Source organism: Nelumbo nucifera, chromosome 3 (genome assembly GCF_055504915.1).
Source record: "Nelumbo nucifera cultivar China Antique chromosome 3, China Antique-T2T, whole genome shotgun sequence".
NCBI lineage: Eukaryota > Viridiplantae > Streptophyta > Magnoliopsida > Proteales > Nelumbonaceae > Nelumbo > Nelumbo nucifera.
In genome coordinates this window covers 4,162,291-4,174,477 of record NC_142651.1, presented here as the reverse complement: position 1 = coordinate 4,174,477, position 12,187 = coordinate 4,162,291, and the positions used below count along the sequence as shown (strand labels likewise).

Below are 12,187 nucleotides of genomic sequence, written 5' to 3'. Positions count from 1 at the left end.
AAAAAGGTAAAGTAATTTTATTCAATGAGAAAGCCAAATACAACAAGACTCAGGCCAACTAGGCCTTCCTGAGCCCAAAACATATTACAAGAACATCCATGATTTAGTACAAAGGAGAGAAACATTCTGACTTTTAAACTCCTCATTCACTGACACCCAGGAGCAAATCTTCCCCACCACTTTCTACACAATCTCATCTGGACTTTTAGATTGATTACAGAAAATTCTATTGTTTCTTTCCATCCAAATGGACCAAAGAACAGCCTGCGGAATATTATTCCAAACAAGCCTGCCCTTCTTGCTAAGACCCTCCAATCTCCAACTCATAAACAACTCCTTCACAGACTTAGGCATAGCCCAACACACCTCTAGTTTCTTGAGGAAATGTCCCCAGATTGAAGAGGAGATCGGACAGTGAATGCACAAATGATCTATAGATTCAGCACCCATGCCGCATAAAACACAGGAGGGATCAGGAATCTGAATACCCCTTCTCTCCAAGTTGACCCTAGTTAGACATTTATTCAAAACCATTGTCCAAACCAGGAAGTTAACCTTGGAGGGACAGGTGGGGTTCCAAATCTGCCCATCCGGGAAGTTCTCCTGACCTGAGCTGCACATCTTAAGGAAAAGGGATTTAACTGTGAATCTACCATCTGCATTCCACTTCCAAGTTCATTCATCTTCCATACTCGTATCAATTCTCTGATTTTGAATCTGCCCCAACAGACCTACATACTCCTCCACTTCCCAGTCTAGCAAATTCCTCCCATCCCCTCCATAAGAAGTTCCTTTGAAGCTGTTCCAACCTCTTTGCAATTTTATTTGGAATTGGAAAGAGAGAAAGAAAGTGTGTTGGGAGATTGGACAGGGAGCTCTTAATCAATGTAACCCTACCACCAAAAGATAAATATTTAGCCATCCAAAGAGCCAACCTCTTCTCCATTCTCTCAATGATTGGACTCCAGATTGAAGAAGAGGAACATTTTGCCCCAAGAGGCAACCCCAAATACTTAACCGGATGGAGCTCCATATGGCAGGCCATTATCTGTGCACAATCTTCCAAATTTACAACTTGACCCACTGGGGTGATCTTACTTTTGTTCAGGTTGACTTTGAGACCCGTAACCACTTCAAACCAACTCAGAATTCCAAGAACTATTTCCAACTGAGGCAGAGATGCATCCACAAAGCAGAGGGTATCATCAGCAAACTGAAGAATATTAACTTTCTCTTTACCTGGAGAGATAGCAAACCCATTCCATAATCCCGATTCTGCAGCCTTCTTACTAAAAAGAGTGCTTAGAACTACCAAAGAAACCCGTGGGCTGCCCATTAATTAGGATTGAGAATTTAGAGGTCTTAGTACAAGCACTAACCCAGTTTGTCCATTTCTGTCCAAAATTCATGCATTCCAACACCCTATCCAAACAATTCCAATTGACATTGTCATAAGCCTTCTCAATGTCAAGCTTACAAACAACCCCCGGAATACCCTGTCTTCTCCTTGAGTCAACTAACTCATTAGTAACTAAAATTGAGTCTACCATCTGTTTGCCTGGAATAAATGCACTCTGATTATTTGAAATAACATTACCTATCACCCCTTTCATTCTTTCTGCCAAGACTTTCACCAAGATTTTATAGAAACTGTGAAGTAAGCTAATAGGCCTAAACTCCTTAATATTCACAGCCCCCTCGATTTTTGGAATAAGGGAGATAAAAGTGGCATTTAGACTTCTTTGTAGGGACGCATTTGCATGAAACTCCTGGAACTCCTTCATCACATCTTCTTTCACAAAGTCCTAGCACTTCGGATAGAACAGATTGGTAAAACCATCCGGCCCAGGTGATTTATCACCTTCAAGCTTCTTAATTGCTGCACTGACTTCCTCTTCTGTAAAAGGCCTTTCAAGCCAACTTTTCTGGGTCTCACTCAGTTGCTTAAAGGAGAGATTGAAGGGAAATGGTCTCAGCTTCCACTTTTCCTTGTAAAGTTCTTCATAGAAAGAGGTTGCAACTACTTTAATCTCTGAATCAGATTCATCACATCTCTCATTCCATGTCAACTTCTTAATAGCTGAAACTCTAGCTCTAGCATTAGCCACTTTGTGAAAGAAATGTGTATTTTTGTCACCTACCTTTAGCCAATTAACTTTAGCCCGTTGTCTCCATTTCAATTCCTCTTTCACCACCAATTTTTCCATGCTGTTTTTTGCTTGAAGTCTTTTCAGCCTTAACTCTTCAAAAATAGGACCCATTTCTTTTGCTTTATCAATCTCTTCAATAATACCCAATAAAGCTTTTCTTTCAGTCCCCAACCTTAACTTATTCTCCAAGTTCCAGTTTTTAATTCTTTTTTTTTAGTCGTCATTTTTTTTGCCAGAACAAAGGAACTGGATCCCTCCACCTGAAGTTCTTCCCACACTTTCTTCATCAATGGTCTGAGAGTTTCCTCCTCATACCAAGAGTTTTCAAATTTAAAGGGAGTTTTGACCTTCTCCCTCTCCCCACAAATAAGCTGAATAGGACTGTGGTCTGAGACAGGTCTAGGTAGAGATAGCTGCCTAAAGTCTAGAAAGATGTCTTCCCAATTTGAGGAAACAAGAAATCTATCCAATCTGACCAGGGTAGGGGTATCCTGGTTATTTGTCCAAGTGAACCTGTTACCTTGAATGGGAATGTCCATTAGATCCATGTTATTAATGAAATCTGCAAACTGCCTCATCAATACAGTTCCGCCACTTCTTGTATTCTTCTCTTCCACCAACAAGGTGACATTAAAATCTCCCCCAATAACCCAAGGATGAGTCAAAGTCCTCCTCATATCAGCCAGTTCCTCCCAGAAACTCCTCCTAAGATTAGAAACTGTTGGACGATACACGTTTGTGACTTGAACTATATTATCATCCTGCAACTTCAAGACAAGAGAGATTGAGAAATTCCCACTTCTGCAAGAAATCAAACTACAAACTAGGGGGTCCCAAAGACATAGCAAGCCTTCCACACTCCCATTGGCTGCCTTTGCCCTCCATCTTACCTGACCATCTCCCCAGATACTCCGAATAATACCAGCATCAATTTTCTCCAATTTGGTTTCTTGAATCAATACAATTCCTGAATTTGAAGCCTTTAAGGAATCACAAACCACCATTCTTCTTCTCCCAGACCCCAGCCCTCGAACATTCCAAGAAAGAATTTTAATATTCATTGATATAACAAAAGAAGAGCCCACACCTCCCACTCCTAGAACTCACTCCCCCCACCCTCTAAGTTTTTCTTCGACCCCCTTACCTCCCCAACATTGCTCCCAGCCTTCTCATTCAAGCCCCAAGAGAGACGCATTATTTCTCTGCTCCTCTTGGAGTTTGTCCCCCCTCTTTTAGCCCCCATCTTACCCCTTTCCAACAGAATTCTTTGTTCTATCTCTTCCAAGAACTTCATTGTCTCCGCTTCCATTCCCTCCATCGAGACCCCCAAAAAGCTCCCCAACCCTAGAAGTTTAGAAGTGACCCAGGAAGAGGACTTAGAAGTGCTGCTACTAGACTTACCTGCTTCAACAGTCCCAAGATTTGAATTTCCCACACTCGCTATCTAGCCACTTTCTTTTCTCCTCTCGGCCGCAGCATGCCTTAGCTCATTTTCCTCTGCCACTTTATGTTGATTCTGAGTATCGCTCCTAATTGCAGACTGATCTTCAACTTCCACTACTGCCAGCGGCGTCACCTCTATCAACTGCTCGTTCAAAGGAACCACGGAAAGGGGAGGTTGGTTCAGTCTTCTGCAATCAGCTTTCGCCTTCTTCACCATTTCAGAAGGACAAGATTGGGGGGGCCGAGAGTGCTCTAGGCTATCATCACCAGGCTCTACTTCAGGGGAAGGAGAGGTCTGAATCTTTGAAATGGCAAGCCCAGTCCTCCCCTCCTGTACACAAGGTCGAGTGATCCATGTCGGTTCAAACCGGTCCGGAGAAAAGGCTGGATCCAAGCTAGTCGGGCTGAACTGTCTTGGTCTACTACCGGCCCATCTTGGTTCACTTGCAGCTTTAAGGTTATTTTTTCTACTAGGCTTCTGATTAGGCTGAGTAAATGGATTTAGCTGACCTGAATCTGAATCCTGGACCCTCTTTGAAATTCCCACATTTGCACCATCCCCTACTTCAAAGAGAAGTCTTGCCTCATTAATTGTCGTCAACGAGTACTCTTCCTTAGGCACCACTTTTAGGTCTCTTAGGCACTCTTATTAAATTTTTAATATTATCGACCAACTCACCATCTCCAAGAAGACCCATTTTCAAAACAGAGGCACTTCCCTCAAGGCCCACCCTGACTTTTGAATTTTGGCCCTCCATTAGTATTGGGATCGAACGGTTCCTATCAGAATCGCAGGATCGATCTTCTTCTTCTTCCTTCTCCGGCGATCTCACCCGTTCCAGTCCTCCTCCCCCTAGATTAATTGGATGAGCATGCAGTGGGGAGCATTCACTGACGTCCTCTAAGACTATTGTCTTCGAGCCCATCGAGTCCTCCCTGACCTTTTGAGTTCCCTCTTCTGTGAGCCTCTCCGTCTTCCACCTCCGAACTGACGGAAGGACTTCTGGCTAGATGGAAATTGAGAAGAGAACTTCCCCAGCAACAATCTCCACCTTCTCCAGAATCAAGCCACCCTTCTTCACCTTCATTCGAATCCATTTGCAAGTGGCCAGCTCAGAAGGAGAATCATCTGTTTCAAGAAAACCACCGCATGCATCCCCAATTGCTCTGATGACACTCGAACACCATAGAAGAAGAGGCAGGCCGAACACCCTAATCCAGATATCCTCCGATCGGTCAAAGTCCTTTTCCGACTCCGGATAAAAACAGCCCGCGCTAGCTCCCCACCAATTGAGAAGAAGAGGGTTCCTCCCCATTGAACATGGACCTTTTTCAAGGATCCATCGCGCCTCTGCTCTGGAAGGCAGGATGAACAAGAATAACTCATCCGCCAACTTCTTCACCTTCACTCCCCCCACCTCCTTCCAGATTTGATTAGCCCAGATCTCCACCTCCTTTAACCCCACCTTCCACCCGCCAACTTCTTCACCTTCACTCCCCCCACCTCCTTCTAGATTTGATTAGCCCAGATCTCCACCTCCTTTAACCCCACCTTCCACCCAAATCTACCAACTAAACAATCCCTTAAAAACTTCCTTCTTGCTTCCACCTCGTTCATCTCCATAAATATCGTAAGCTTACCTTCAATAGCTTTCAGATCAGAACGTCCCAAATCCGACCAGACTCCTGCTTTCACCGCTTTTCTGTAGGAGAAATTTGGTCTTGACCATGCCCCCATGCCTTCTCTCTTGTACCAGTTCTGAGCTTCCCATCTCTTTCCTCCCCTTTGGACACTCCTAGGAAAACTTTTTTGGAACATTTTCATTGACCACCTTCTGCAACTTTCAGCCACGACTCCCAATCCTAGTTTCTATTCTTGCTTCCATATCTTAGTCTGATTCTCATCTGCTACTGTGTTTCCTCTAGCCTGGGAATGAAACGGAATAAAAGATTAAGGAGGTGAGCTAGAGGAGCTGAATCAGAATGGGGAGGGATATCTTGATGCTGAAGCTGGTTCCGCTCGAACAGGGAGAGAATAGAACCGAACAGCTCTGGTTCGCCGCTGCTGGTTCCGTTCGAACAGGGAGAGAAGAGGAAGTCTTCGCCGCCGCTGGTTCCGCTCGAACAGGGAGAGAAACTTGAGTTTTTCCTCGGGGAAAAATCCAAATTTCCCAGCAAGTGATGAGATGGATTCCCCAGAAGCAAATCCCAACAGTGTATTTAAGGGGTTCTCCTCCCCAGCAGAGTTCAAATATCTGCTTCTTCTCCTTCGTACAACTGTGTACTGGGCTTTCACACACTTCCATATGATGGATTTTAAACCCTTTCAACATTGTCCCTCCCTAGACCCCACCTTGGCAGGAGACTTGTGTACTGGGCTTTTGTGTGCTTTCTTTTATGGTTTCATTGTTTTTCTTCTTTCCCGGTGTTGTTTTATTGGTTTTGATGGTGGAAAAATTCACGTGAAGCAGAGTGCAATAGATTTTGGAGGATAAATCACTAGCACTACTTATTAATGAATTAAGATGGCTCCAATAAGGACTAAGAAGAGAATAGTGGGATTGTAATGAAGAAGCACAGAGTGCTGCTGGTGATGATACAACACTATAAATAAGATAGTATGAGGGATTCTGATAGATAAAATTCTATGTTAATAGAATAATAGAATAACAGAAACATGTATTCACAAAGATAGCCTAGTTAACAAAATTAAATAAATTTCATTGGATTCATCATTCACAGTAATTCTATCAAAATTGTGGGATCTAAATGTTGATTAGCACAAGGGAGTAACCCATATTCAGAAAAACTCTTATGTTGATTTAATAAATTTAACAATAAATAAAGACATAACTCATGGATTAAACAATTCTGAGTAGACAATCAAGACTACAATCAGCCTTGAACCCTAATAGATTTCAGATTAGGAAAAGTAGAAGAAAAGAAAGAGAAAGGAAGAAAAGAGAGGAGAAGAACTGGAGAAACAAAGGTTGAAAGAAGGGTCAGATTCAGAATGATCTGCCGCCGCCACTCTCTTAGTATTTATAGGTTATGTTTAGTACATAGGGGAAATGATAGATCTGCCCTTAGTACTTACATGACAAATAAAGCAAATAATAAACTGAAATAAATAACTGACCACCAACTGACACTACCATGACTGAAACAAATAATTACACATACTGTCCTACGAACATAGTGGGGACCACAGCTGTGGGGCCCACATCAGTGTTCTCTACACTCCCCCTCAAGTTGGGAATAGATATTTATCATTCCCAACTTGGATAGGTCTGCCTCTAACTTCTTCCTTGGTACTGCCGTGAGGATATCTGCGATTTGCATGTTGGATGTGATATACGGGAGACACACTTCTTGTGATGAGACCCTCTCTCGCACAAAATGTTGATCAACTTCAATGTGTTTAGTTCTGTCATGCTGCACCGGATTGTGGGCTATATTAATAGCCGCCTGATTATCACAATACAATATCAAGGGCTTCTCGTAATCAATACCCAACTCTTCAAGTAGTGATCTCAGTCATAGGATTTCAGCCACTCCGTTAGCCATTGACTTGTACTCAGCTTCAGCACTAGAGCGGGAAACAACACTCTGCCTCTTACTCCTCCAAGAGACAAGGTTACCTCCCACAAGGGCACAATATCCAGAGGTAGACCTCCTGTCATCAGCACTCCCAGCCCAATCGGCATTTGTATAGACCTCCACCTTCATGTGATTATTGTTCTTGAACAGTATACCTCTACCCGGGCATCTCTTCAAGTATGCTAATATTCTTTCTGCCGCAAGAAGATGAGTAGTTCTAGGGGAATGCATGTACTGGTTGACAACACTAACTGCATAACTGATATCTGGCCGAGTGAGGCAGAGATACAGGAGCTTTCCAACCAACCGTTGGAACATAACTTTGTCTTCAAGAGGCTCCCCGCCCTCTGCGCTAATCTTGTGATTCTGTTCAATGGGTGTATCAGCAGGCTTAACACCTAACTTTCCAGTTTCCGCCAACAGATCTAGAACATATTTTCTCTGAGAGATAAAGATCCCTTGTTTAGATCTAGCAACCTCAATACCCAAAAAGTACCGTAGTGCACCAAGATCTTTCACCTCAAACTCTTGATGAAGGAGCTGTTTAAGGGACTCAATCTCACTACTATTATTTCCCGTCACTACAATATCATCCACATACACAGCAAGCAGGGTCAAAGAGGAGTTCACCCTCTTAATGAATAGTGTATGATCTGACTGGGCCTGTACATAACCGAATTTTCCAAGGGCTAGTCTGAATCTATCAAACCAGGCTCTAGGTGACTGCTTCAAACCATACAAGCTTGTGGCTAATGACCCTTCAGTCCTTGACATTCTGTTATGTTTCTCTTCCCACAATATAATACTTTAATTCCTTTCTATACTTTTCTTTCTACTCCTATTGTTCATTGGTCAATTACACTAACAAGCATAAAATTATTCTGTTAATCTATTCTTCCAAAAATTTAAATAAAAACATTGTAGTGTTGGTGGAACTCATGCTACCATTTAGGTGGATGTTTTGTCTTGCTCAGTGCTTGTGAACTGTTTAGTACTATACCTAAACTTATACCTGCATAAATCAAGAGTTTATATTTGTGCTGTTGCCTGTAATAATACTTGATTCCATTATCTCTTGTTAACTTTATTGATAATACTCCATGCAACATGACAAAGGCAAGGTTTCAGTGTTTTATGTGGATTGACATATTAAAGCAGTCCAAAAATATCATTTTTCTTCTGTACATTTCTGTTCTTATCAATGGCTATTATGTCTTTATGTTCGTTCTCATGCTTATTCTTATTTAGCATTTCTTTTTCTTTGTATTACCATGTTTTTAACAGTTTGGGCTGTTTGTATCAGGTTGATAGAATGGGCAATGGAAAGAGCAGTAACCATGGTATTTACCCAGTTTGTTTGGTTTATGTTATTTGCTCTTCTGGTTCAAAGCTATTTTTTTCATATATGATGGCAATGCATCATGAGTCTGGTATTTGATTTGGAATGCTATGTTGAATAATAATACACCACAAACCCAAGCTTTTTTGGTGGCATGGTTTAAAGATGCTCCACAAAAGTTTTTCTTTTGATGTGGATTGATATCACATAGTGTTTTTTGGATGGGTATCACATTGTAGTTCACTTCAAGTCTCTTTTCAGTGTTGCAGAATCTCACTCAAGTTTTTCCTCTGCTTCTTGAAGAGTCCAAAGGAAATGTGCATACAGGAGCTCCTCCACCTTGGTTTGAAAAGAATGAAGAAAATGAACTAAATTTTCAAGTAGACATAGGATCTAACACCAATTCTCTTGCTTCTTCCTCAAGCAAGTCAAGAATGAGTGGAAAGTTGAATCCAAAACGGGTGGGAGCTGCTTGGGCAGAAAAGCGGAAGATTGAAATTGAGATGGAGAAGAGAGGAGAGATCGTCTCAAGTAGCTGTGATACTGATTGGCTTCCTAATTTCGGTAGAGTTTGGCAATCAGGTACTCGAAAGGAATCCAGAAAAGAGTTTGAAATGGAGAAACACAAATTGCTGAAGGTTGAGTGTCTATCTGAGGGAACAATAAAGTTACAACCTTACATTAGCAAACGAATGGTTAGTTCTCTTTCTCTTATACCTTGTTACATTGGTTTCAAACTTCAATGCCTGCTTGAAAATATTTGATGTTTTGCTGGCAGCGGATCTATGAATATGCTTTTAGTGTGAATACTAATAAAAAAAGTCAACTTTAATTTTTCCTAGATAACCTCTTGGTAACATCGTCAAGTCTAACTGAAATTTGATCCTCTCTCGTGTGCAGACACATGGAATGCAACATTTGACTAAGTTCTCATGTTAGGTTGTGTATCTGTAATATATAATCTGTCAATGCTGGCATTGGTCAAGAAATTATTGTGTATTTGATATTCACGCTATTTAGCTCTAAGGCCCTGTTCACTTTTCCGTAAGTTACTTACCCAGATAAGTGCAATTACTTGGGTAAGTTTTTCCTGAGAAACACTTACTGGGTAAGTGCATTTACCCATGTTCTTTTATTTCCCAGGTAAATAAGCCAATGACCATTTTAGCCATAGAGATTCATTATTAAAAGGGGAATTTTTGTCCCATTCAAGTGTTGGCAACTTTCCCCCTTATGTGGGAAAGTTATTTATCCATCTAGGAGATGGGTATCACTTTCCTGGGTAAGTGGTACCTTGGAAAATAAACTTTCCCTGATCCCCACATAAAGCTGAAAAACTCCCCCCTCCTCCCCCCGCTCAAAATCCCAAAAAAAGAATGCCCCCTAAGCATTACATATGTTTCTTTCTCTGTGCAGCGAAAAGATACAGGTCAATTTGAAGGTCCTGCTGATTGTTCTTGAAGGATGTTCTGATTTTCCTTGAAACATCTGGTTTCAAATTCCTTCCGTTGGGGTATGTATTTATCTCATCATTTATTTGTTTTTCATGAGGACATGTTATTCAATATTTGTTACTATACAAAGAAGTCGGTTGGAAGATGACTTGTTAGGACACATCACGAATATGTGATCATCTAAGAGATGTCCACTGGTTTAGAAGAGTGGGGACTTTAGGATCTGAGAGGAATGGGACCTACTTCAAATGTACTGATTTGAACCAATGTTCTGCCTCTACTGGAAAAGCAAAACCAATGTTCTTAGTGTTAGCTGTCTCAAGCAATGCATGTGATTGTATTTCTAGATTAAACTTAGGGGCATATCATTCAAGTAATCAGTGTTTAGTTTAATGCTTGAGGTCTGAAATGCAGACAAGTAAATCTCTCTTTCTAGACTACATAGACTTGTAATCTGGTCATTCCATAGTGATTTCTGTAACATGATTGTCTAGGTCAACTTTTTCTTGGTCATTGTAGATGTGACTGACTTTGGAATTTGCTGTGAATGCTTTGATTTTTTTCAGGGTCATCTCATATTCAAGAAAGATGGTGGTGCTGCCGGCATTAAGTGAAGATAGAAGGAACTGCAGTCTTAAACTGAAGGCTAGGAAGTTGAAGGAAGCTCTAAGGGAGATAAGGTTTGACATAAGGTGGAATATCTTCTATGTGATGGTGGTAATGGCAGAGTTAGCAAAGTGTCTGAGTGTGTAAAGCATGCTTAAGGAAAACTATGTAGTGCTAAAAAATGCTAGGAACTAGTGCCAGTCCAGCTGCCCTAGCATGTCTGGATGGAGAAGAGTGTGTCGGGTGAGAATTTGAGGTTGGGTAGGGGTTGAGTGAGAGGAAGATGCGAACTGGGGGTTGATTCTTGAGTTCTACACTATCTTCTTTTCTTCTTTCTTCTCTCATATGGCGAATCAAATCGAATGCAGTTCAGTTGAAGACGCCGGTGGTTTCTTACCTGCTATATGGTCTACCGTCTACCGTCCAACTTAGAACATGCCAACCCGCCCTTCTAGTGAAGCATTCACGTGGAAGTGGAAACAACCATCTTCGCAAGATTATCCAATCAAACTATCTTTGCAAGGTTTGCTGGCTTTGCTTGATCACTCAGGGCTCAGGGGCAAGGTTCAGAGTATCAGCACGTGGCATGCAAAAATTGCATATCGTGTTTTCGGAGGAGCGATACACCCGTTAAGAATGGTTTTTAGTGTAAAGTTTTGAAACCATGGCAAGCACAAGGGGGCTAATTTGTGGGTGAAGACCATTGCACTTTACCCGTTTACCGGCCTGATTTTATCTTTTGATAAAGCACATACCCATCCTTACTCTTAGTAAGGAGAACATCCTTTGATGCAACATCGTTGTTTCATTCAGATTCATGAATAATGTTGAAATGAATTGATTTTTCCCCATTTTTTTAATTCCTCGTTTCATTTCGTCTTTTACCTTTTGGAGGGGTTAAGCTAGCAAAATCCAACTATGATACCGGAAAGTCAAACAACTGGTATCATAAAAGTGGTCATCAATCAATCAGCTGTTATTCATCCAATCGACTAAGGGGGGTTAGATAGAAATTTGTTTATGTTTGGGGCTTTGGGCTAGAAAAAATTGGGTCATGACATCGGTTTTGGTCTAGGCCAAGGTCAATGTCTATGGTTAGTCTTGCGCTAGTCTTTAATCCAATCCAATCCATCTAATTTATAACCTTGTTTTGTTTGTTTATTTATTGAGAAAACTTTTAATGTTAGAAATATGAGATAAGGCTTACCAATCACAAACCTTTTGAATTATGCTGAAAATCCACCTCATTGGTTCCTACTTTTATAATGTCAGTTGATTGGTTGTAAGTTTTTTTGGATATCATGTCTTTTTAGCATCATAATTGAACTCTTGATTATTTGGTATCATAGGAAATTAAGGTGGCATTCAATAAATCTGAAATTTTAATAGTGAAAAAAATATTAAAAGTGTTTGAAATCTGAAAAGAAACAAATGTTTTTCTACATTTTAGAGGTTCTAAATAAAGAAGGTTATTTGTGGTGGATGAAATTTTTTAATTTTACTATTTTACCCCTAAAATAGATTATTTGGTACTTTTGAGTTCAATTTTATTATTTCATAAAAAACAATTTATTAAATTCAAAAAATATTAAAAA

At 40.8% G+C, this 12,187-nt stretch overlaps 1 protein-coding gene across 5 annotated transcripts in view; it reads left to right on the top strand.

Moving 5' to 3' along the window:
* The window catches only part of LOC104592880 (coiled coil protein), a 29,016-nt gene that overhangs the window by 10,953 nt on the left and 5,876 nt on the right, over positions 1-12,187 (top strand). The window contains exons 5-8 of one of the 5 annotated variants that reach the window (XM_010252407.3): positions 8,497-8,533; positions 8,794-9,227; positions 9,949-10,045; positions 10,553-11,443. In XM_010252407.3, the coding sequence (XP_010250709.1) occupies positions 8,497-8,533; positions 8,794-9,227; positions 9,949-9,993 (516 nt within the window). In that variant the 3' untranslated portion in view covers positions 9,994-10,045; positions 10,553-11,443. The other 4 variants (XM_010252408.3, XM_088900135.1, XM_088900133.1 and 1 more) reach the window with 4 other exon arrangements.